The sequence below is a fragment of the Aythya marila genome, assembly GCF_965140915.1.
Source record: "Aythya marila genome assembly, chromosome: 5".
Lineage (NCBI taxonomy): Eukaryota > Metazoa > Chordata > Aves > Anseriformes > Anatidae > Aythya > Aythya marila.
Window position 1 is genome coordinate 54064909 of NC_139046.1, and position 27192 is coordinate 54092100.

The following is a 27192-nucleotide window of genomic DNA, read 5'->3' on the forward strand; positions in this document are numbered from 1 at the left end:
ATGAAATGAGAACCCGTTTCTACTGCAAAAACGGGGAGAGAGCAGGAGAATGAGGCTCTGCCTTCCACAGAAAGGTGATGGAAAACCTTCAAGCTGCTCTTAGGCTAAAGCTGTCAGGATGTCAGAAACCCTCAGGTACCACCTACCGCATACACTGCTTTCATTTGGAAAATTTAAAGCATCAGACAGTGTCTGAGGTGTTTGGGAGAGATGTTTAGAACTTAAAACTGACAAAGGTGAGCAGTGAGCATATACTGCAGGCTGCCCTTTACTGGGCACGGGCAGTTTCACAGTGATGGTGACAGGTACTTTGTACTTGAGACATGAGTAGTGGTTACTCCAGGTGGTCCCCATCCTTGCCCAGTATTTGGCACTGGTTAAAACTTCTCTATGCCTCTCATCTAAGAAGACCTAACATTGCTAGCTGTCTGTTCCATTTACATCACCTGTTTTCAGTAGTGGTAATGATTTTTTAGGTGGGTGATTGTATGATTTCCCTATACAATAGGCTTTTGAAATTTTATGTAGTTTTCTGTAATCAAAGTAAAGTTACAGGTGATTGATCAAATAGAGAAAGGAAAACCCAGGCATTCCAGCTTCAGGTTATGGTTGAGTGGAGTTTTGCTGACATCAGAAATCATAAATTGCACCAGCTAAATTACAAAGATGTTATCACGGCTCTGGGAGCCAAGCACGCTGTAATTACGAGGCCTGTTGGGTTCCCCATTCTGCTGCTTTTCATTCGGCTTCAACCATCGAGGCACTGAATCAAGGTGATTAGTTCAAAGTGAACTAATTTATGCAGAGGGCTCGAGGTTGTTTCAAGAGCAACGTGAAATAGCGATGCAGCTGGGTGACAGATGCTGTCCCCTTGTGAAGCAGCAGTCTTCACCTGCATGCAGATGCACCCGTGGAGCTCATCTTTAATCACCCTACACTGTGTTGGTGTTATCCCAAATACAGGGTGAGATAATTATTGGGGTGAAGAGCTTTTGACGTAACGACTCATCAATAGCATGTTAAATGTAGATGTGTTTTAATTAAATTACATTTTAGTAATGTACATCGTATGCTATTTGCTTCTGAAAGAGCAGAGTTGCTCCCAGATTCTTGCATTGGGATCTTACTTACAGACGTTAGTGAATTCTACATGCTGCATTCTACATTTATAACTTCTGTATGGCTACTCAAAAGAACAGCATTAATAATTGGTTATAGAGTCCTTAAACATTATTTTAAATTTCTTAAGATGCTGTTCTTTCCTCTCCCATCATGTCCTGTTGTCCTTCTAGCTGAAGTCTGACCCCTTTAGCCTTCCCTGCTGAAGTGATATTTAATAAACCTAAACCTGAGATGGCTGCTTGTAGCTGACAGCATCTTAATCTTGTCAAAGCAGCTGTGGGCATCGGATCATTTCTTGGTGTAATCAGCATGCCTACAAGAGCCGCGTTGCTTAGCTTCTAGCAGCCAGAATACTAGACGTCCCTCTTTGGACCTCCGAATGGCTGACCTTTTCTTGATTTAATAATAGATTATTAAACGTGAAAATGCAAATTTTGAGTTGTTGATAGCTTCCATCAGAACATAAAAGATTTAAAGCCCAGCAATTGTTTAAGGGGAAGCCACAGCAATCAATGTATTCAGATGCATGTTTCTACCTTTGTCCTTAGGCACACGTGCCAGTTCTGAAGGGCACTTCAATATTTCCAGAATGCCTTAGATTGCCCAACTGAAGTCAGTAGGACCAGTTGATACCAGTGAAACTACTGATGATTAACATGAGACACATTCTTTAGATGCTGTTGAACCGGGGCCTGTGATAGTTTAAGAGTGGTGAATGGTTAGAAATGTAATGTTTCTGTACATTCTGAAGGTAAAGAAAAAGGTTTTCCCCTCCCATATTGGAAATCATGTAATATCTCAATATTCATATGCAGATATGCGCATCTGAAGTGCGTATTTAGTTACTTTTGTACAAGTGAGGACTGAGTTGTATATTGCTAGCAGACAAAAGGGAACTAATTGTTACATTCATTCTATCTGTGAAAAAAAAAAAGCTATTAAAAATTCTGCTACGTGTTAAAGATGAAACTGTGAGCCACAGAGAGGAATGGTATTATAATTTTTCTACATTGCGCTATCTCTATAAGAAGGAAATTAAATGGTTAAACATGGAAAATATTAGCAGTGCTGATTTTATTATAGGATTATAGGATTTTGTTATAGGTTCACAAATATTAAAAGAAACAATTGCTACACAAAACTTGGAAAATGTGCAGCTTTTTTATATATAGTTATTAAAATAACTTCTTAAAACTTATTTATAGCCTTACAAAATCAAGGAACTGAAATTATAGGTTTTGAAATAATGGTAACTATCACCTACAGGACCCGTTTTTAAAAATGGAAATGCAGAAGTTTTATAGATGTCAGTATTTTACTTTAAAATATTTAATTGCCAGCTCTAAAAAAAATAAAAGCTGCTTCATAGAAGTCTTTCAATACTTTACCAATTTTTCAAATTTTCCACGCTAAACTCTAGAGGAAAAAAAAAAATCTGTTGTCCTCCCCTTTTAGGTTCCCCAGATTTCTTTGCATAGTCAGCACATCACTCACTGTTATCCTGAGAAAGATAGCGGAAAATAACAGCATAAATAAAAGTTCCTTAGACCCTGGCTTGGTCAGATGCAAGCAGTCTCAAATTGTGCTTGGGGTTGTGTTTTAACTTTATTTTACACGTGCTTTTTATTACTTCATACTCTACTTTAAAAATAGCCAGATCAAGGCAAATCTAGGAAAACAAAAACAAAAACAAAAACAAACAAACAAAACAAAACAAACAAACAAACAACAACAACAACAACAACAACAACAACAACAACAACAACAACAACAAAAAAACTAACCTTGAAACAATAGCATCACCAGTAATACAGACATTTCTTCCCAGTCAGCATTGGTGGAGTTATCAAATAGAGTTTGGAAAATCTTAGTGTAAAGCTGGAGCTCTGCCTCTAACTGGGATGCTGCTGAAATTCCATCCCAAGGGGCAGGAGTGTGGATGAGCTGACCTCCACCAGGAGAGGGGCTTGAATGCTCGGTGACACAGAGCCCCAGCAGGCACCGTGCGGGTTTGGGGGCTGATCCCAGTGCCTGTTCCTCTGTCCCTGTCCCAGCACTGCTGTCCTGCTGCAGGCTACGATTTGTGTCAGCAAAGTGGTGCGTGTAGTACTCCCAATTTTCCTGAAGGCCACATCAGCCAGGCTAATTGAAGCTGTCCATCTGAGCTACCCAGCTGGCTCATCAGAGATGATGTGGGGAGAACTCCCACAAATGACCCCGCTGGCAGATTGATGAGGACCGTAACTTGAAACACGGTAGTAGTAAAGAGCAGCTGCAAGCAATAACCCTTCCTGCGGGCGCACAGAGCAGGTCCCTGTTGCTACTGGTGTTCCTGTGGTTGCTCAAGTCATGCCGCTGGCCGAGCTCTGCTAAATTCCCTGAACTGCCTTACCGAGATGGGAGAGCATAAAATATTCACAGGTAAAGAAAAAGTGATTAAAATTACTAAAGCACCAGGTTGCTCAGGGCCTCATTGGTTTGTGAATGGCTTCCCGTGGCTCCTACAGGCAAACTGCACCTGCAGACTCTTTGCTTACAAGTATTTTAAGCAAAAAGGAAGTACAATGAGGAACAGCATATAATGCTCCCAGAGTCTGAGGTGATAAATGGCTAGGGAACGGCCAGGAGATGAGCTCTTGCAGCTAGACTTCACACACAAGCTATGAAATGTGGATTTATGCACCTCCAGCCATAGATATTCATCAGTGGACTGAAACGTCTTCACAGAGTTACTTACAGGGCATTATTTCAGTCCTAGCTTTGTTTTTCTTGGAGGTGGAGCACTTGTAAGCCAGTTTGTAAATCTCTTCCTAAGCAGCTTATTTTTAAGGGCATGTTAGGCATGGAGCATCTGGCTTGATTTTAGATCATTTTGGTTTTGTCTGTTACAGCATTCAAATCACTTCAGACATGGATAATTTGTTACATATTTTATATATAATTTATTTATATATATATTTAATATTTGTTGGCATTCTGCACATCCTAAAATTCTAGTTATGTGTTTCTTAGTTACTAGATGTTGAAGGTATCACACAGTGGAAGAAGGTAGTCCTAAATAGGAAGTTGTTAGCGTATCTGCTTGCAGAGGATGTGTTGTACAGCTCAGGAGGATTATGTGCTTTCTGAATGACAGAGGCACTCTTTCAAACTTTTGGTTACTCCAAACAGCTGTCTGTTTTCTAAAAAGTTCTGCTACTGGTGATGCTGCAAATGGTAAGATCCAGATTGTTGGATCTACCAGGTATGATCTACCAGGTACACGTTGGAACCCGTTATAAGAGATTGCTGAAAGATAGTTATTATTATTATTATTTTTCCTTACATTTACATTCCATCTCTGCATTATGGCTTAGCAAGCGAATGCTGCACCTACCCACAACATTTCTCCCTGCCTGGGGACTGTAGGCATAGTACGGAGGATAACTTTCACGTTTGCTTACTGACATAAATTTTCGTTTCAGCCAGGAAGAAGAATGACATCACTGGTGCTACCAGCTTAATGATGATAAAGAATAGGCTTTGTGGCAACCCTGTAGTCAATGAGCTGTATGAATTTAGACTTGATTTGCAATGAAGATAAGTTATGAAAATGAGCAGGCCGTTTTCATTTGGCAAACAGCAGTAGGATAAGGCTTAGAGAAATACTAATTTTCCTTTTGAATTATGTCTTGTCTTTTGACCCATGTTTTCTTCTTTTGTTATGCGTTTTCTGCAGCTGGGATGACAGCAGCTCTGTCAGCAGTGGGATCAGTGACACCATAGATAATCTTAGTACTGATGACATTAACACCAGCTCTTCTATCAGCTCTTATGCCAACACACCTGCCTCTTCTCGGAAAAACTTAGATGCACAGGTAAGATTTTGGTTTTAGAAGACTAATGTTGATATTTGTCATTTTCCTGTGTAATCTGTACAATTGTTTAAAGCTGGATGAACTGTTTATTCATCTCTTCACAGATAGTATTTCTTGACAAAACAATAATTACATGCATGAATATTCTTCCTCTAAGCAGTAACCTTGATCTTATTTGCAGCTGTCTTTACAGCCTTTCAGCAGCTCTGGCTGAAAAACGTGGAAACTGACTGAGAAAACCAGTACAAATGCAAAGAATTATTGTTGTTTTGACAAATGCTTAATACGGTGCTACTTCCCAGAATATCAAAACCAAGCTAGAGATTCTTAAATTAGTTCACAGTAATATTTTGGATGTGTCTTTATTGCCTTCCCCTTTTCCCTACATAGTTGAACAATTGAACATACGCAGACCTCAGTATGGTGGGTGTCACTGGAAAGGCAATGTCAAGCAGTAGTAACCACCTTATGATATGTGGCATTTATGAGTACTTGCTCTCTGTGTGGAATCTGTGCTGTGGTGTTATGGCAACAATTTTTTTTTCTTTCATAGTGGGACTGCAGTACAGAAAACATGCACTATTAGATGGGATTTAATTATTTATTGTTTTTTTAGCTCTGGAAAAAGGTATTATGCTTTTTCGTAGAATTTAATTAAGGCAACAAGAAGGTTGGAAAATTATTTACACTTCCATCGGAAATGTAAGTGTACTAGGCAAATGAAATACATTATTTTAAACTTCCAGGGCTGCATGTTACTGCAGGCTTTCTATTTTTTGGCAGCATTTCATAGTAAGATAAATTTATGTTTATCTGCAGCCTACATTTACTTATTTTGTACAGACTCCACACATCCAAATAGTATAAAACAAGTGAAGATACCCAACAGTTCTTCATTGATAATTAGACTGCATAGCACAGAGATTTCCAATAATATAAACTGCTTTCCGTCCCGTCCCTCCCCCCCCTTCAAAATAGCACCGCTTCTCCCCCAAGGAAAAAATATTTGAAGAAGTACAGATTAAGAAGTTTATCTTTGTTCTTTGTACACCCACCTGCTCCAGAGTCTCAAGTGTCATGTGTCAAAGCAACTGGGACGCAGTGACTTAGCATTGCAGCAAGTAGAGGAGAGGGATGGGTGTATGACAGTCACTTCTGTTTCTTTCCTCTTTTATTCTTTTTCCTTTTCATGACTGGACCCGAAATCTGCTTTTAATATCAGTTTTAATGTAGAAGTGTGGTTGCTGTGAAGTGTTACTCTGCCTACAGGACTGTGGTGCAAGCATATATTACTCTTTGTTCCCTTGCCATGGTGCATATTTGAGCCTACATTAAAGATTTTCAGTTAGCCTCTGGTAGTGTATCAGCGATTTCATGTGTGCTCGAAACTGCTAATACAAGTCCTGTACAAGTTGAGAGGAGTTAAGATCTAGTAAGGGTGTTTTTCAGTTTGTAACAGAGAGAGTAACACAGGCAACAAGAAGCTTTTTTGACAATTATTAATATCTCAACATTGTAATACTGTTGGGGGGTGGAGGGGGGAAGAAGAAGGAGACGTGACTAAATCTTAGCCTAAGAAAAAAATAGAAACTCATTTGACTTCTATCTTCTGATGGATCAGATTCTTGGAAACACCTCTAAGAGATCCAAATCTGTGTTGATGAACACCTCTTCCTCAACTATCACAGCACCTGAGAGTGCAGACCCATAGCAGCAGAAAATGTGCTGAAGCTTGTACAGACAACAGAGGATAGTCATTAGGAGAGGGCGCTGGGAGCCAAGATGTACAAATGCTGTTTACGGTCTTTTAATTCACATCTGTGAACCTGCTTCTCTCGTCAGTTTGCATGACTGAAAATACTTATTCTAGGTATTACTGTTAATGCAAAAAGTATCCATAAAATACTTTTTCATTTAAACAGAAAATCCCATTCTTGTCAACCAAGGGAATGAAGATAGCTTGGAGTGATGGAAGCATATGTAGCTTGCAGGGTTGATTTTCTGCTGCCCAAAGTAGTCCTCACCGCTCATGACAATAGCAAGTGCTACATTAATGCTTTTTCTGCCTTACCTGTAGTGCTGCACGATGGCCTGTGCCCAGGTTTGCATTCTCCTGTGTGGTCAGCCACACAGGACTGGCAGGCATCTGTCAAGGGATGTGGAATTTTCTTCTCAGGTATCCACCTCTTAGGTTCTCGTAAATAGTAGGCACTTAACTTTTAAGCTACCACATCTTTTTGAGGTGGTACAGAAGTTAGGTTTCAGATAATTAAAGAGGGAGCTTGAAGCTAACACATGTGCAACCGGGAGTTCAGACAAATAATAAAGCACATCAAAGGGAGAGAGCCCTAACATGTTGGTGTCTGCTGATAAAATCAGTAACTTATTCAGAATCATCTCAGCAGCGAAGAGGACATGATCGCAGTAGGAAAAAAAGTCTCTGCTAAGAAACTGATTCTCAGAGCCGCTGCGTACGCCCAAATCCAGATGTAGTTCGTCCATCTTTGAGAAGGAAGCCCTAAATATGGTAGTGACTCCATCTTCATTGACATTCATATTTGTAGTCCCCTTTTGGGACTACAAATACGTGTTTGGGATCTTAATGCTATGAAGATGCCCTTGGGTTAGTTCCAAACAAGCTAAAGATGGGAACCAGAATTTGCCTTATCACATCAGCATGTGTTGCTCTGATTGTGCCAAGTACTGAACCACCTACCTTAGCTATTCAGCTTCCGGAGCCCTATATGTTTTCCCCTAGTATTGCACAAACTTGAAGAGTTTATCTTTTGACACAGCACTGCGTATTGTATGCTAGTAAGGCCGTATCATACGCATATAGTGAGGAGAAATAAACACCTGGTGGGCATTTATAAGTAATTTATTCAACTGAAATGAGATGAAGAGGTTCAGTAGTGAGGTTGTTCGTGTAATACTGAAAAGATCAGAAGAAGGAGAAGAGAGGAGAGGAAGCAAGTCCTTTAAATAGAAAAGAGCAGCATCTCTAAACGGTTGGGTCAATATGACTTCTTAGTTTTCATTGAAGCAAAGATGGATTTGATTTGTTCACAGCTTTGTGAATAGGTTTACAAAACTCTATGAAAACGTTTCAAAGTGCTAGAGCTTACTGCTCCTCCCAGCTCAATCAGAGGGCAGCCTTTGTTCCCATTTTACACATATGTTGTGCTGTGTCCTCCAGCAAACAGTATTTCCACTTTCACCTAATCCAGGCCCTCAGGTAGGTGGAGTTTCAGCTGAAATTTTAAGCCAGGTTTCGCTGTGTTTTGATTTTGATTCCTTAGTCATGTTTTTATGCTGTTCTCATGGTTTACAATTAAACAGAAACATCTCTGGCCAAAGGGGTTCAAGGATACATGTGCAGCATTTTGAAGGCTGAGGAAAAAAGTTTGCAAAAAGGTGGGTGTAGGAGTTGAATGAAATAAAACCAAAAAGAGCAGAGAGAGAGAGAGGACTTCTTGCAATGCAGTTTTCTGTGTTGAGATTGCGCAGTTTTTAGGGAGGTGAATTGGGAAAACAGAAGGTGCAGGAACGTTTTGTAGTCAACCAAAACTAGAATAAGCCCTTTACCAATGTGAGTAGGTGTATTTCCTGCTCTCACATGCATACGGGGTAAATAGGCAGTTCCAGACAAGGTACTTGAAGCAAGATACTAATTAAAGCACACGAGGGATGATGTTGGGGTGGCTTTGTTGGATGATTATTTGTTATTTCTTGCCTGTGCTCTCTTCCAAGTTGTGTAAACATAAGAGACGTTAGCATGAAATGATGGATTTTACAGCAACACAGGACACTGAAATGGTCACATCGTGAATTTATCGCAAACCTACCAATGTTTGTGAATAAAAAGGTAGCCATCCCAATCTGGCAACCATACAAAAAGTTAGGAAGCAGTGTTTCATTCAAGACTATGCTAAGTTGCTCTCTTTGAATGGAGAGTCAGGGAAACAACATTTGAATAACATGAGGAAAATACAACACAAAAATAGCATCTAAATCCATACTTCAGGAAATGCTCATTAGTCTAATGGCTCAATATATAGATAAATATAGATAAATAACTCAGGTCCTAAACTTATTTAATGTAATTGAAGGAAGACCACTTTGATGTGTGTGTTAGCTTTCACATATTGATCACCTAGACTAGTTTTTCAGGCTTTTAAAAAAGCACTTAGAGTAGAAAGCAGAAGAAATTAAGCCACAGCCCCACCTAGATTCTGTAAGATTAATGGTGCTATCTGGTAGGCAAGAAAAATCAACAACTTGAAATGTACTTGACGAACTTAAAATAAAAATAATAATAATAAAACAACAGCATTTTGCTGAAAGCATGATGAATTATCCATCCTTTCCTGTGCTGTGCTTTTCTGCTTATCGCAAGTGAATAGAAGGTTGTGAGTTTTACAATGTTTCGGGTGTTTAAGACAGTTTCCTTTCAAGTATGATTACCATATGACTACTGCATGGTACTGAGCACGCTTGTCTTTCACTGAGACTGCAAGAAACAGATGACACCCGACAACTTCCAAAAATACACCCCTAACTCTTACTTGAGAACTTCATGATCAAGTGCTGAATTGGCAGGCTCTCCCATGATACTGTCATGCTTGAGGAGCATTATGAAATTTTTACCTGGATGAGAGTCAAACATGGACATTGGTCATTTGTACCTGAGCAAAAGTAGTTGTAGTGTTACAAAATTTGCCCAAATTAATCAACAGTATTTGACAGGAGAAGCAGAATTCTGCAAGGAGAATTTTGATAGTATTCATTAGCAATAGGTAGAGCTAATGTAGGGGAAATATATTTCATATATATGGTAACAGATTTTATTTAAGAGCTTCTGAGATTTTGTCAAAAGCTTGTTAAGAAGAAAACTCTATATTTGACATTGATCTTAGCAAAATTCTCCATCTGCACAATCAGTCTGTGCAAAGAATATGAAAAAACAGTTTGCAAGAGCTGAATACGAATTTAAAAATGACGTAATTTGTGTATTCATGTCAGACTTAAGTATCGTTAGAAATTTGTAGGGGATTCATTTTTCTTCAGCTTGGATGTCTTCCTAATAGGTTAGGTTTGAATTAACAACATTCCACATCTTCAAATCTTTTCAAAAAGCTGCCTCATCATGCTCTGGAGATCAGATTGTCAGACAAGAGATAGGAAAGCAGAAAGAACAAGGAAAAGCTAGCTGCACAGGTTTGAAATGATTTTTTGGCATTGCACTAAAAAGGTTCCTGGGAAATTTGAGACGGAGGATTATAAATGGCAAGGAGCTGAATATATCCTTTATAAATCAAGTGCTTTTTTCCATTTTTTGCTTTATTTTATTGGGTGTGGCTTGTATGTTTTTTTGTTTTTCTTTTCCCTAGTGTATTGGAAAAAACATGCCACTTCTGGGGTTCATTTCTTACTGTGGCATTTCTTTATCAAGGACATGTTAGGTTGATTGGTACTTAGAGATGACTGCTGAGTTTGTTTATCGGTTTAATGGTTCTCATCTATGAAGCTGCTTAAAAGAAAGGTTTGCTGTGAAGGTTCTAATACAGTTAATTATTTGTCCTAGACTGATGCAGAAAAGCATTCCCAGGTTGAGCGGAATTCCTTATGGTCCAGTGATGAAGTCAAGAAGTCAGATGGAGGATCCGACAGTGGCATAAAAATGGAGCCAGGATCTAAATGGAGGAGGAATCCCTCTGATGTGTCTGATGAATCTGATAAAAGCACTTCTGGTAGGAAGAACACTGTTATTTCACAGACGGGTTCCTGGCGACGGGGCATGTCAGCTCAGGTTGGCATTACCACACCAAGGACTAAACCTTCTACCACCTCAGGCACATTAAAGACACCTGGAACAGGTGAGAAAAGGTGTAAGAGATAAACAAGCCAAAAAGTGTGATCAATATGAAAACAGTTTAAATACTTTACACAGGCAGAACCTGAACTTCAGGTAATCCTGTCTTTATTTTTAGGTATTGTTTTAAAATACACAACAGCTTGTACGTCTGCATTTCTATTTCTGTTCATTTTAAAATGAATATTATGTAGTAGGACGCTGTGAAACTTGTTTTTGTGACAACCCTAGTCATAAGCCAAGCTATTTACTGGGCATAGTATTGCCATATGAAATATAAATAATGTAATTTTAGCTCTTGGAGTCACAGTTAACTTCGAGAACGTACAGTGTATGTGGTTGAGGAGAGTTTTTTCTCCAGTACTAAATCAGCATGTTTATTTACACTCAACAATATTTAGTTCCAGATTTTCTTATAAATGTTTAAGTGATTTTAGCACTTGCATATGTCTAAATGGAAATTGATTGAATTTAAACAATCAAGTAATACAAGTTAATACCTCTTGTTTGATTGTGTACACAACTGTACCTGAAAAAGTTGAGGTCAGATACTTAACTTTCTTGAAAAATGCCTTTTAGGAAAATTTTCCTGATGGCCTAATACAACTTCTTTCTGATGATTAAAAGGGATCAATCTGTGGTAGCTACAGAGGGCTACATTTTTTTTTTTTCTTATCTGTCACTATTACATAAGACTGTTCTGTTTTTCATATTCTCAAGGGCAAACACCACATACTTTCTCTGGCAAGTCTGCATGTATAACTCACAAGAGTGGCATTTAAGTTCAGTGCAGACTAGATCATAACTTTTAACCACACTCTTGTGGCTAACACGCTTTTGCTTTTCATGCTGCTTTGAGTTTCATCATTTGCTTGATGTTTTCAAGTCATTAAATATTAGAATTCTTTTTCTATTTTTGTAGGGAAAACTGATGACGCCAAGGTATCAGAAAAGGGTAGACTATCTCCTAAAGCTGGACATGTTAAACGTTCCCCATCAGATGCAGGACGCAGCAGTGGTGATGAATCCAAAAAGCTTCCCACAAGTAACTCTAGAACAACTGCTGCTAATGCTAATACATTTGGATTTAAGAAACAGAGCGGGTCAGCTGTAGGCATGACTATAATCACTGCCAGTGGGGCAACTATCACCAGTAGATCAGCTACCCTGGGAAAAATCCCAAAGTCATCTGGACTCATGGGTAGGACCACTGGTCGTAAGACTAGTGTTGATGGCTCACAGAACCAGGATGATGGCTACCTAGCACTTAGTGCCCGAACTAATCTTCAATATCGTAGTTTGCCCCGGCCTAGTAAATCCAGTAGCAGAAGTGGAGCTGGGAATAGATCTAGTACAAGTAGCATAGACTCCAACGTAAGCAGCAAGTCGGCTGGGTTGCCTGTCCCTAAAATGAGAGAGCCTGCCAAGGTAATTCTTGGAAGCTCTCTACCAGGATTAGTCAATCAGACTGATAAAGAGAAAGGGATTTCGTCTGACAACGAAAGCGTGGCCTCATGTAATTCTGTTAAAGTGAACCCTGCATCACAGACTGCTTCTAGTGGAGCTCAAAGTTCTCACCAGCAAGGAGCCAAGTACCCCGATGTGGCCTCTCCCACTTTGCGCAGGTAGGCAATAAGTTCATTGATTGTGAAATGATGTTAGTTGGAGCTGAATGATCAGGAATCTTCGAGCCAGGTCTGGCTGTGTTTTGTGGAGCACCTACTATTTAGCGTCCTACATCAAGGTCTTTGTATTCAAATTTAATATCACATAAACAGGTTGGCCAGTGTTGTAAATACTCCAAACTTTGAGACAGCAGCAAGGATTTAACATTTGGAAAAAAAAAAAAAAACAAAAAAAACAAAAAACAACACCTGTCTATCAGAAAGTTTGGCAATTGTGATACAATTCTGTTATAAAAAATGTACCTGAAGGCATTATCCATATAGATTTCACAGGAATAAATACTTTCTTATGTGAAGGTTACTGAAGAATTCTTGAACCAATATGTATGTAACAAACTTGGAAAAACTCCAGTGGTGGATCAAATTAAAATTGACAACAGAAGAGTTAGTTCAAATTTTCACTCTAAAAGTGTAATTTGACCTACCACACAGAGATTCACATGCCTAACCCAAAGGGATTAGGCCACTGTGTTGTGAGACTCAAAACATTAGGTTATTCAACTACACAGAAGAACCCTAAGTAAAGTTTCCTGTCTAAGTTGGGTTGAATGTTCTTATCTTAGGAGTGTTTTTAAACAGAAATCTTACTTGTCTTCTATTTCTCCACCACAATCCCCTTTGTTATTTTAACATCAATATTGAGTTGGGCAGGAATTCCTTTGTTGATGCAATGTGCATCCAAGTCTTGATACTGGTGAAAGGTTCTGTTAATATTATTTTTCAATTTAATTTGACATTGAGTAGCTTGTCTGTTTCAAGTTGCAGTGTTTTGCATTTCATTTTGTCTTGACACCATAATACCCATACAGTTATGCTACATCATCCTGCTTGCAGTGATGTGATAAAGCCACATTCCATCTGAAGCACCAGTGCAAGCGTAATGGCTGTGATGGCAGCTTATACTAAAGCCTTAAAGCTTTAGAGTTGTAAACTGTTTCTTTTTAGATGAGTGGTTTTATTGGAAGAGCATTTGTGTGAATAATTCAATATAATTCATTTACTTTGTTTTTGATCATCATTAGATAAACCATGTCCTTTAGAACATGTGACCTTCATTAATGACTACTTAAAATGAAAAACTCAAATAGACCTTTGATTTCTAAGGTATACCCCATGACGAATGCAGGTTTTCAGTGGTTGCATGCCTCAGGTGCATTAATCTGGAAATTTGATTACAGATTTTTTGTGATTGCTAGAAAGCCATATTGCTAGCCATATAATTGAAGTAGAGCATTAGAAATACATGCAACTTCAAAGAGAAGACACTGAGGCTGAATTTCACTGTTCCCTCGTTTGATTTAGAATTTCATTCTTGAATTTTTACCAGGCTGCCTAAATAAAGAGACATGTGCATCAGAGTTGAATTTAATCTCTCCCATTTGTTACTGATTTCCAGAATGACAATTAAGAAGATTTTGAGCATTATTTTATATTCAGTTGAGATGAGTTGCAAACATCATTTTTTGTATGTAATTTTTAAAATATTACACAGAATCACACAGTCACAGAATGGTTGAGGTTGCAGTAAATCAGAAACTGTACCTTTGTGATGGTATAGACTTGCCTGCAAGTCTCCAAACATACATGACTGCTGTGCTGTCATAAACAGTGAAATTCTGTAATTCTGCTCTGAGACCTTCGCTGTGTCCTCTCAGCATTCCCTTTAGCTCAAGTATTATGAATACATCATTTCTCTTAAATCATTTTCTATCTTGATGCATTTTATTATTAAATTGGGCATTTGTGCTTTGGAACATGTAATACACTGCCTTTCTGTTTGTGGGAGACGTGCGTGACCTAGGAGTCAGCTCAGATCTGCCAGTCTCTTGTCAGTAACAGAAGAAAGGAGAAAACAAATGTCCTCCCTTGGAAGGCTATTTCCTTCCAGAATTAATCTCTGTATTGATGTGACTGTCTTGCTGGGCTGGCTTTTTTCCTGAACTGAAGGAATGCTCGTCAGACCACATCCTCTTTTGACAGTATTTGTTATGAGGCTGTGGTTCAGCAATACTCTGCCTTGGGCAGCAAAGCGTTTCTGTTTGTGCCACGGTGCACCATCCTTTCAGTTGCATTAGAGGCACTGTGAAACAGCTGGGGGAAGATGGCATTGCGTACAAACAGCTTGTAAATATGTAGCATGGGTGGTTTTGTTTTTGTATTAAAAAAAAAAAAAAAAAGAGCTTTAGGATCCTATCTGTAAATCTCAGTTCCCCGATGCAGTTGAAGAGGTGGTATGCAATGGCATAGGAGCAGGAAGGATACCCTAAGCTGGTATTGTTACTGAAGGCCATATACATGTATCAGTGCAGTATGGTTGGACATTTTTCTTCATATTCACTCTAATAACATGAACTCTAAATATCTCTAAGCCCCTGTAAGAATGGGCTTTGTCATTTGAGGTCTTTTTGCTCATCTAAGTTAGGGTCTGCTGATCAATGAGGTGTGATGTGGGGTGCAGGTGAACACAGTTTGCCAGATCTCTGCTGGATTATGAATCCACATTGCTCTCTCTAAGTCAGGTGCTGAGTGGTTCATGGCACAGATGTTTGAGCAGTGCTGGACATGATGTAGATGTAGATGTGCACCTTTGCCTGAGCCAGCAGAGTTGTCCAAGTGCATTGCAGCAAGCATGTAACAGCAGCAATCCAGCAGCGATGTTGTAGGCGTTTTGCACAGGTGTATGAAGCTGCAGGTAGCACACATGCAGTAAGTATAGTGGTTCTCAGCATCGCTGGGCTTATTGGTCTTGTGCTGAAGAGGGCCTGGCTGTATTGCACAGCCTGGAAGAGTTGGACAGACTGGCTTGGTGTGCATGTGGTATGCAGGCAACCTGAGCGTGCTTGAAAGCAGAGGAAGTCCTGCTGGGTGTGTACCCACCCATGTTTTTAGGGGCTCTTGGCTAGAAATACTATAGTCCTTTTTTCTGCAGACAGTTGAGTAGACACATGCTTTGAAAGATTTCTTCCCCAGTGTGCACACCGTTGACATGAAAAGAGCAAATCCATGTAGATATGGGTGAGGAAAACTAAGAGTCTGAAGGCAGTTAAAGGAGCTAAATGGCAGAAATAGAAGCACTGTTTTGGGGAGGATGTCCAATCTAGGATCATTTACATAATGTTGGTTTTCTGAAATTAATATATAGGGCTTAGAAATAAAATATTATTGCATTTAGTATTCCATTTTATGTATTTTTCACGTTGTCTCTTTTTTTTTCAGACTTTTTGGTGGAAAACCTAATAAGCAAGTTCCCATCACAACAGCAGAAAATATGAAAAATTCAGTAGTCATCTCCAATCCTCATGCTACCATGAACCAGCAGGGTAATCTTGATTCACCATCTGGCAGTGGTATGCTAAGCAGTGGGGGCAGCAGTCCTCTGTATAGTAAAACCACAGATATGAACCAATCTCCACTAGCTTCTAGTCCCAGTTCAGCACATTCAGCTCCTTCCAACAGTTTAACATGGGGTACCAACGCAAGTAGTTCTTCTGCTGTTAGCAAGGATGGCATTGGATATCAGTCTGTCAGCAGTCTTCATACCAGCTGTGAATCCATTGATATTTCTCTGAGCAGTGGAGGTGGGCTGAGCCATAACTCCTCCACTGGCTTGATTTCAGCCTCTAAAGATGATTCTCTGACTCCCTTTGTCCGAACCAACAGTGTTAAGACTACATTGTCTGAAAGGTTAGTAGTTTTTTCTCTTGTTTCCATATCCTTGTATATATATCTTCAGTGTGAGTGAAGTCCTGGCAGCAGTAGCCAAGAGTATAGTTGCAATTCAAGTTGTGCTTCTTATAAGATAATATTGAGTGATATTACTAGAAGAGACAAGGAAACCATTCCAGGCAAGGAGCCCAGTTCAGAGCAAGAGGATGTGTTCAGGTGGGATTTTTCATCTGCTGAGGTAACCAACATTGCAACTTTTTCTTGCTACTGTACCTAAAATTGTACATAATACGTGAGTTGTGCATTGTACATTATCCTTTCAAAAATCACCTGTTAGTTGATCTGATAGGGGAATTCAAAAAAAGCCTTATTACTATTTTCATTTGAGAAGCCAACTGTTTCTTATCAAACTTCTTGGTCGTAACATTTGGTGAAGGCTGAATCTGGGCTACCAGTGCATGAGTGCTGTGATGATGATAATGCCTTATGAAAAGACGACTGCAATTCAACAAGTTTTTCAATTGGAATCCATGCTGAAGAGAAGTCTCTATCTCCCTAGTCACTTGATCCCTTCTCTGCCTCTCCTTGCTGCCCTGTCCCATCTCCAATTGCCCTCTACAATGTTTCAGTACAGGCTTTTGTGTGAATGCTTTAAAGAAATCAAGTAGGAGATGGATCCAACTGAAAAATGATGACCTGAATTGTACATGTATTTCAGACTGATCAGTTCCCCAACTCATAGATACTTGTGTGGACACAGAGTAAGAGCTGGGAGCAGACTGACCAGGGAGTAGGGAGAAGGACTGCTTTTCCAGTGTCTGAGCTGTATTAAAGGCATGTTGAGCTATCATCTGGTTAAAACAGACAGTGAGTTGCAGCGTGTGCTCTTTGAGTGGCCTCTGTAGAAGGTAGTGCCACTGCAAGCATTGGAAATCAGCTGTATCCCGGCATGTAATTGTTTAGTTAGGTAGCAAAATTTCTGTATTAGCATCTTAATGGAGAAAATTACTGCTGAATGTAATGTTTGGGTGGTTTGGGTTTCTATATTTGCGTTTTATTGTAACTCCTTTCTGTTTTCTCCTCCTTTCATTCTAATATTCCTTCTCTTGTTTTCTGTCTTGTTGGACTGGTTCTTCTAGCCCTCTTTCTTCCCCTGCTGCTAGTCCCAAATTCTGCAGAAATACTTTGCCCAGGAGACAGGACAGGTAATGGTGTCTCAGGACAGTAGAACGCACAAGGCTATAGGTGTTGTTGCCCATCTCGGTGACGCAAATTGTTTTGTGAAAGATCATGCTCAGTTGAGTCCTCTGCTGTGTTCATTGTTCAAGTGTGAACTGACACAAAGACATGCCAGTGAGAGTCCACTCAAATACCCCATTTATCTACCTAAATCTGGGGAATGGCATATGGCAGAGTTGGCATGTTTTTGTTGTTGCTTTTGAGACTGGGAACATCTTTTCTTTTTTGGTTTCTGGTTTTCTTTTTTTTTTTTTTTTTTTTTTTTTTTTTTCTCCACGTTTGCTCATTTCTTTGCCAAAGGCAATTTGAAAATCTTGCAATTTTTTTCTACCAATCTAAACTCTCACTAGCATTTCAGCATTCCTCTGGCATGCTGCTTTTTCCACTGCGTTTCAGGCTTGTCACTTTTGTTGTGAAGTCCCAGCGTCATTCAGTGTCGTCAGTCCTTTATTGCAGTTTGCTTTGTGAGTGTTTTGTGGGAACTTGGGCACATCCGTCCACGTAAAAATGAATGTAAAATCTGGAAAAAAAGTTACCTGTGTCTAAACATTCTAGTTCACTTTTGCTCTCTGTTGTAATTTTAGTCAGTCCCACACTGGAAATCAACTGTAACTTAGCTGTATGGATTGTCATTAAGTTATTGCATTTAAGAATGCAGGTATTTTCTTTAAAAACAAATTAACAGGCTCTGCTCATTTACAAAATCATCAGTTATAAAACCGCAAACTTAAATGTTTGGGGTTTGGCTGGCTAATAGATTCGTTTTACTTCGCTAATGGCATTTAAGCTTTGAAAACTGAAACAGTCTGTGCTTGGTGCTGGCACAGCGCAGCCGTGGAAGAGTCACCAGCTCCATTCCCGGCATGGTGCCCGTTGAACAAAATGGCAGGAAGGTGGTTCTCACTTACAGATTCTCATCAGTTTTCACAAATAGTCTGCCCCATGCCTGCTGACGTGTATTTTTAAGCATAGGTTTGACACACGGTTCGTTGTTTACAAGAGAAATGGCAAATCACTTTGTGAGCAAATGAGCTTCGCTAGCATGGTGTCAGCTGCATGTTTGTGAAAATCCACCTGTGGGTAAGGAGGTTTCTGCATGTCTCTGTAGGAAGGCCCCAGCACTTTTTCCTCGGAAAAGGTGATGCAGATGTTTGCACTTTTTTCTTCATCCTGATCTTAATCCTTCCCTTTTGTTCTTCTCTGAAGTTCTTTTCTTTTAACTTTTCTGCAGCGACCCACATCTTGATAGGAACACCTTGCCTAAGAAGGGACTCAGGTATTGGTGTTTCCACACAGTTTAACAGCTTTTGTTGTGGCTTTGGAGTTTGTTGTGTTTCTGTTGTGGCTGGTGGTGATGGTCGCAGCGTTTGCAAGAGGTGGCAACAATCTTTATTTTCTTCTTTTCCATCTTTCTTTCTTTCTCTTTTTCTCTTACTCTTTTTTTTTTTCTTTTTTCTTTTTTTTTTTTTTCTTTTTCTTTTTTTTTTTCTTTTTTTCCTGTAATCCTTAAAGGAGGGCATTTACCACTGTGCTTTTTTCATTCAGTGGCTTCTCCGCTTGAGCAAGAATTGTGGCTTTGCTGGCTGAATTGCTGAAAAGCATCTCATAAACCATTGCTGGGCTTGTCTTGGAAATGATAATTTTGCACCTTTTGTGGCTATTACATAAAATGACATGAGATTATTTCACCCCTGGGAACCACAGTGTTGATATAGAAATAGAAGAGATTTTCAATGTTGTCCTGACCTTCTTAGGATGAAATAAGACATGTTCATTAAAACAAAACAAAACAAAAAAACCTTATTTGCTTCTGAGTACTTAAACATGCAGGTGTCTCAGAGATAATTTCTACTCTTCTAGAAAAGAAGAAAAAAGTTACCTAAACAGACTTCTGGCAATTATTGGCTAACACGTTTTGTGCATCCCTAAGATTGATTTTAATGATATGAAAAGTAGCACTGAAAATTTTAAACCTTTGATACAAGTAATTCTGACAAGATTATCAACATTAGGTCTTTTGCTTAGTGTTAGAGAATGTAGAGGAGATATCAGACAATTTGTTAAAATTGCAACTTCAGAATTGCTTTATGCAGCTTTTGGGATCACTGAGTTGATGCCTTGAAATGGCAGCTGCAATTTATTCTGTGCTTTACACATTGTTCTTCATAGCAGCTTTATCCCATGAAGCTGAGTACTAAAAGCCTTTCTTAAAATGGAGTTTTGTGTAAAATGTTTGTGTGGTTGTCAAGTATGTCTAAGAAATAAAGGCTGAACACATTTGAGTGCTGAAGAGGTAGGTATTAATGCTGCAGAAAAACTCCATTAGTGTGTTAAAGTAAAATGACTGTTTAAAGCCCTTTCCTTAATAAACTGATATTTGTATAAAGTTTAAGAGATGCAAATAGTCCTCAGTCAGTAGCTGTTGCTTAAGTATTGAGGCATAAGGGGAAGAATTAAAATCCTATTTTTAAAAATAGCTTTAATTTTTTTGTTAGTTACTGTAGCATTTACACAGATTTAAAACACTCTTAAAAATAATATCTTACTGTGTAGCCTTCAGTTGAACAGAATCTAATCAAATAGATAATATCAACTGACTGCATTATCAAGTGCTTGATTTTTGGAAGGAGAGATTGTCACACAAATATTTTTCAAAAGTCAGTGGCATAGCATAACATGGACACTGAAATCCATCAGCAGACAGTGTCTTTGTCAGTTAGCAAGTTCTATTTTTCTCCCTGTTTTGAATCAAGTGTTTCCATTGCGCTCTCCCTGTTGATACCTGTATCCTTCCAGGCATTTCACGTGACGCCTGTGGTAACCTACCTATTTTTCTGGCATGTACAAAAGCAGATTTAAAACTTGGGTTAAGGTGAAGCTAGTGGGTGTTTTGCCATTGATGTTGGCATGGTTAAAATTTCCAGTATTTTTTTTTTTTACCTTCAGAAAAGGCTGAATATAGTCTCCTTTATGATTATTTATTGCTATTTAGTTTAGACCTAAATGACAAACACCTTCCATTAATGCCTGTGTAATATGAATTATTGGGTCCCAACTTGTTTAAAAATCAGATAATGGCTTTGTTGACTTGAATTTGATTGTAACATGACGAAAAGCCATCTAAGCTTAGAGGTGCACCAAAATAATAAATTAGTGATAGAATTTTGGCATAGCCTAAGGAAAGGGAAGGATTTCCAAGCTATGGTTTTGTTTTTCAGACATAGCTGGTAACACACACTACAGTTTATTCTGCACTACTGCGCTACACAACTTCTATCTGTGCTTTTTGTTTACTGCTAGTTTGGTTACTACTGAAGCTGTAGGAAAGGAGTAATTTTATTTTTGCAAACAGGTGGAATGAATTAGGCTTGGAACAGCTCCTTAATTCAGAGTTGTATTTTTGTATTGTGTTAATCCTAAAATTGTATACGTAAGTTTTCTCATCTTTTTTTCCCTCTCACCCTCCCCAAGTTTTGTGACATTTCTCGTTGTTGTTTTCGTTTGTTTACTTTGTTTTTGAACTAATTGTCAAAGTTATTTTTGAAATAACTGTTTTCTGCAGGTATACTCCTTCCACCCAACTTCGTAGCCAAGAAGAAGCAAAAGAATGGCTACGGTCACATTCAGCAGGAGGACTTCAGGATACTGCTGGCAATTCTCCATTTTCATCTGGATCCAGCATAACATCACCTTCTGGAACTAGATTTAACTTCTCCCAGCTTGGTGAATAATTATTTCCTTTGATAATCATTGCAATGCATTGTATGCTTTGAAAATACCATATTACATAATATAATGCTCTTTAAGCAGCTCCAAGTACCCCATTCAACCTCAGGAAGCACTTTAATTAATGAAATTAATGTAACTAATCAGCACTGTTATCTTGTGTGCCCAAAGGTGGCATAGTTGCAGTAACTTTGGAAAATTTTTCCCTTGGAGTAATCTGGTGCCTTAATATAAATTGTGGGCTATTAAGTAGAGCTATTTGTTAATATCACACTTAGCTATGTTTAAAGTTAAAAAATTGCTTTAAAATCCAAGCACACTAATTAGTATATGTCCTCATTAGTTTAAGTTACTGTATCTCTGTATTCAGTAGGCTCATTTGAAAACTGGACAAAGCTCAGTCTGAAATAATACACAAAGTTGTTAACATTCCTTCATTTAATTAGATTGATAAAAGTAAACATTTTTTAAATTAAGGAAACAACAGAAGTTGGTTTTAACAGGATCCATAATGTATTACAGATTTTAACTGACCACATGATGAGCTGACATAAACTAATTTGAAGTGTTCGTATGCTAGAATATCGGGAAAGGTATTTGCATGTTTTCAAGACATGCACCTGATTGTTCATTGATCTCTAACTTGGCATTCAGGTTGAAACAGTTAAAATGTTTTGTGTAAGAAACAGGTCTCTATTTTCATGTGAAATAGATGTGCAGAGTTTTCTAAGTTAAAAGTTCAACTCAGATACCGAGTTCTGTAGACAGTAAGAAGTCCACCTGAAGTCTCTCACACAAACACGTGAGAGAAATGTGTAATTCCGTTTCCTGTAATTCAAATGTCACTGTTTGTAAAGATTCTTTTATCATAAATATTTGCTTGTTCTCCAGTCAAATACTATTTAGTTGCGTTCGCAATTTGTTGAGGCATGAAAATCAGCCCTAACAGTAAATGTTTTCTTCTAGTTAAGTGACATCTGGAAAATACTATGTTAAGCAGACATTTTCCTCTTTCTTTTTTTTTTTTTTTTCTTTCAGTGCCTCTCCATCTGTTCTAGAAAGATAAAGAAATAAGATCAAATAAATAGCGTTATGTAAACCAACACTTCACAAAATTTCAGCTGAATAGACACAGTGTAATTGCATTGCCAACAGCTAATAAACTGTCAAGTTCATGAACACAAGTTAATGGTCAAACAAAAAGGGTGTAGTTTTAGGCTCAGAAAGTTAACTCCTTATGAGGAATATTAAAGATCACTTACATTAAAGTGCTTGAAAAATTACTTGGCCACAAGCAATTAACAGAAAAAACATTGTATTTTTATGTATTCTTAATAAAGGAGCTTGGAGATAGTGAAGTCAAAAAATGCCACTGCAGTTACTTGAACAGCAAATGTTGATGTGAAAGTTAGAACTTCTAAGCAGAATTACTGTATTTTCTACATAAAAAGAACGAAATATTTGAAAGAACAGATTAATGATATATTCATTGCCTCATATAATTGGTGCCTAGAGGAAATGAATACAGCATGAAGACCTGGGATCAGAAGGCAAAATTGTGAATGTTCATCAGACGTGTCTGTACCAGTTCAGTTGATGGTGTACATGGAAACAGGCAATGACAGGAGATCTACAGGAACTTGCCAGATGAACAGCAGTTTTGTTTTTCTCATTTTTCCACAAACTAATCCGTTCTTAGTAAATAAGTTACAATTTAGCACAACAGTTCCTTTAAAAAATGTGAAAATAGGAGTGGAAGTTTTGTACTCCAAACACTGGCTGCGAGACTGTTGGCTTTTGAGGCAAAAGTGATATTTGCATGGCGTCTTTTAATCTGCAGATTCTGCAGGTGTACGTGCCTGTGTGCTGTTCTTGCAATTCTTGCAATTCTTAGGAGCTCACAGTGGAAAGAAACTTTTCTGAAATATACAACTATTAGAAAATTAAAGGTCTGAAAATTTCTCACTTCACTTAAATACAGATAGAAATGTCATTTTCTGGGAACTTGAAGGCTTTGAAGGTGATGGTTCATCAGGCTTGTTTTATGTAGGCAAAATACTACTTTAAATTCCTCTGGGCATTTTACTCCTTTTTGAGGAAGGACTGTTCCAAATTATATGAGAAATAATTAGTTAATGCCTACCCAGTGTTGCTGAGTTGGCTGCGCTTTTCTGTAGAAGCATAAACTTAGTTCCCAGTGTTTAAAATGACCTTATTAACTTGAGTTTTCCTATTTATTAACTGGATCTGCATGCCTTTTACTTGAATCCACTGAAATTAGAAACATATTGATGTTTAGAGAGGATGACAACAAAAATTTGTGTCTTAAAATAAAGAAATGTGGTGTTTGTTTGTTTGTAGTTGCACAAACATCAGGCATGAAAATTTGTGGTCACACAAATAAATTGGTGTTTATTCTATTCTTTATAGCAAGCCCAACCACTGCAGCCCAGATGAGCCTGTCAAATCCAACCATGCTGCGGACCCACAGCCTTTCCAACGCAGACGGTCCTTACGACCCCTATAGTGACACACGCTTCAGGAACAGCTCAATGTCCCTGGATGAGAAAAGCAGAACAATGAGCCGGTCTGGCTCGTTCCGTGATGGCTTTGAAGAAGGTCAGTAAAAGATGTGGTGCTGGAAATGATCAGAAGATGGCATTCTCACATAAAGCAAGTGTAAAAGTTGTGTTTTTCCATTCAGCAACACAGTCATTTTAGACCACAGTTCTTTATGTAGCATTCTCAGTGGTGTATAAAACTAATCCTAGTGATCTGTGTTGCAATGGTGTTCACTCAGTGATCCTTCTGGATATAGCTTATAAGTCTTGTACCTGTGCCATGTGAATTACACACACCCTTTGCTTCATTTTCACTGATACCCTAATGGCTCAAGTTCATGCTTAGAGTTAGCATATTAAAGTGTTTTCTTGAATAGGAATATTCTCCTGACCTGGGCCTCCATACTTGTGTTTATAGTGTATACATAATTGACATTAGTCAGACTGTTGTTTCTATCCCAGTTAATTTTGAATTATCTGTACTCAACATGTCTTTCCTTGTTATTTCTACTGAATGCCATGGGTTCATATCTGCACAGCTTTCACAGAAGGGACCCGAGTAGTTCTTCAAAACATTTCAACTCTTCTTTTTTCTTCCTCAGCCTTATTTCAAATATGCATTCATACATACTTGATAAAAGAAGCTCAAATAAATACAAGATGAAAAATTAATTTAGTTGTAAATTAATATTGTGTTGTTACTCGTCAGGCAACCTTATGGTTGTATGAGGAGCAGCCAACCTACCTGAGCTATGAATGCACATCAAAACCTCCATATGGTTGCATACCACAAAACATATGATGCTCTTTGAGAAGTCAAGCACGGGGCAGGCTCTGTGAGTGGTTCATAGGAAGGTGACAGGATTAGCTTTTCAAGTCTTCAATCTCCTTTCCATCAAGCACTGGGAGTTTGGTTGAGTGTCAGTTGCTTTATTGAGGCAGCTCACAGTGGTCTTCACTGGCTTGCGTTGTCCACTGCTGAAGCTCTGTACTTTAATTGCTATGAATAAAATGCCCTGCTGTTGCCACCCCTTACAGCTAGGCATGCATGGGAGCCCTGCTTTGCTCCTTGCAGGAGCCTTTAAGAGCCATCAGATGCCTTCCTGCAGATAGTGGTTATTCCGTCAGTTTCCTGCCATTGGAAGGGATAGAAAATGTGTAGTGGATATGGCTTCAGAAAGAATCAGGGCTAATTCATTAATGAATTCAGACGAACTATAACTCCATTACATTTAATTGTGTTACAGGGGCCTGTGGTTGAGGATCTTCCTTAGGGCTCGAAAAAGAGAAGAATAACCCTGAAAACATGTCTCTGCAGGCATTGACCTTTGTGTCATTCTCTCAGAAAGCTAGATGATGAGAAATTTTCAAAGATTGCCTGATAGTCAATTGCATTCCATTCTGTGCTGAGTGGTTCTTCGCTTACTGAAGAGCACCTTAATATAATTGTTGAATGTAGATCAGTGCATCTGTGTTATATTTAGACAATTTATGGAAAGAGCTACCACAGGAAAACTCATTCAAGTTTTATTGAAGACATTGTCAAAAAATTGTAACCTTGGTCTTCTATTATTTTAAGTGTGCCTACGATTGCAGCTATTTTGTAATTTGGAAGTTCTTGTCCAGGAAAGAGGCTGGCTTGAACAAATATTTAAGAAGTATTACATGTTTGAGGGAGGGACCACGTAAAAAAGGAAGAGGGAAGTGTTAGTGAAGCCAAATGTTCTGCGGGTGCTTTTCATTCATTTTATTAAAATGTGTTAGTCTTACTGAAGGCCAGGACAGCCCTGTAGCTCCTGCTTGTTTCTCAGGGAATGACAAGTTATAAGGTAGCAAACAGTTCTGAATATGGCACATATGTTATCCTGTGCTTTCAGTACTGTGAATGTAATTCACCTTCACAGAGTGTGCATGCCTGGAGATGAAAAGGTATTATAGAAATTAAATATGGTTAATGGGCAATTTTTTTTTATACCAATAATTAATTTTATACCAATCAGCCAGTGTCAATATAGTATAAATCCAGGTCTTAAATAAAGCTTACCAACCTACATCTTAATTATTTATTAGCATATGAAATTACAAGACGTTTGATTCTTATTAAGTTGAGCAGGCACAGAAGTTATTCTTAAAATACATATATTTTTAATTTTGTCTCCATAGCGTGAAGTTCTGTCACATTCTCTCATAGAACGGTGCTTAAGTGGAAATGTTACGAGTCTTGCAGTAATTCTGCTTCTTGCAGGATTTCAGCACTGGGGAGATGCCAGCAGGAACAGCCTCCAAAATATTCAGAACTTCAGGGAAAAACAGCCTAAAACTTAACTGGTCTCTTGGCTCTCCCATTTCCCTGCTTCTGTAGTAGTAATTCCTCCCCAGGAGCTGTGTTGCTATTGGTTTGGCCCTGATGAGAGAAGGTTTAGCTTCCTAGAGAGAAGAGGAATTGAATTCATTTTTGAGATATAAATGCTGATTCCTTTTTGTGCTGAAACATCTGTTGTTTTTTCTACTCTTTGGACAGTTGATCATGACTAGACTATTTCTTTGCTAACATGAAAAAATGATACGTGCTTGCATATGCATTTATAGTGCTTTGAAATAATAGTTCCAAAACAATTTGGGTTTGTAGTCTACATGCAGATGCACGTTAACTGCAGAAAACAGGATTCACATCAAGAGCATAGCTGCCTTCAGGCTCCTAATTAAATAGCCTTAAAGTAGCCATCTGCAGGTACTTCAACAAGAAATTGCACAAAAATATTAACTCCTTAGCTGTCCTTGAAACTAGAAATCTCAAATTATATTCACGTTTTAATGATGTAGTGGTGGTGTTTTACAAGGCCAGGAGTATAATTCCCAGAGTTTTAAATTTTTTCATACTGTTCCTTCTTTTTTCCTTTGAAGTCCCCATGTGATCTTAAAAATTCCAGTAGGTGTGAACTTAAATCTGTTTGTCCCCCATTCCTCAGAAGCTCATCTCATTCCAAGGAGATGAGCTTCTTGTCTGAGCTGTTGTTACGGTCACTTCCTTAAATACATCTCTATCTTTCATCTTTTACTTTATAGTAAAAAACTGCATAAAGGAATAGCATAGAAAGACATAGCAAAATAATAATAGGTTGTCTGTGTGAGACCTTTGTTGGCCTTGTGCAATATTGTCTGTGCCTTGGGCATTTCATTTTTTAAAAAAAGCGATGCTAACGATAAAACGAAGGTAAAAACAAAAGTGATGTGGAGATCTTAAATGCATAACATCTATAGTAGGAAGGGAGTTAGAATAAGTGAGAAATGTTCATCTTGGAAAACGATGACCGAAGGAGGTGATATGATAATGTATAATTTAGTGCATTATGAAGACAACAGTTATCCATTACTCCAGTTATCCACCAAGGTCCAGAGACACTCAAGGAACTTACTGACTGATTCAGCAGCTGGCCAAAACAACTAATATATTAATACTAATA

The 27192-nt window shown here is 38.4% G+C and overlaps 1 protein-coding gene across 6 annotated transcripts in view; it reads left to right on the forward strand.

Annotated features, from left to right (window-relative positions):
* Positions 1-27192, forward strand: part of NAV2 (neuron navigator 2) — a 397581-nt gene that overhangs the window by 339345 nt on the left and 31044 nt on the right. For all 6 annotated transcript variants that reach the window (XM_082761145.1, XM_082761144.1, XM_082761146.1 and 3 more), the window contains 6 exons: positions 4841-4979; positions 10564-10855; positions 11774-12476; positions 15753-16220; positions 21004-21164; positions 23598-23786. In XM_082761145.1, the coding sequence (XP_082617271.1) occupies positions 4841-4979; positions 10564-10855; positions 11774-12476; positions 15753-16220; positions 21004-21164; positions 23598-23786 (1952 nt within the window). The remainder of the gene's footprint in view (positions 1-4840; positions 4980-10563; positions 10856-11773; positions 12477-15752; positions 16221-21003; positions 21165-23597; positions 23787-27192) is intronic.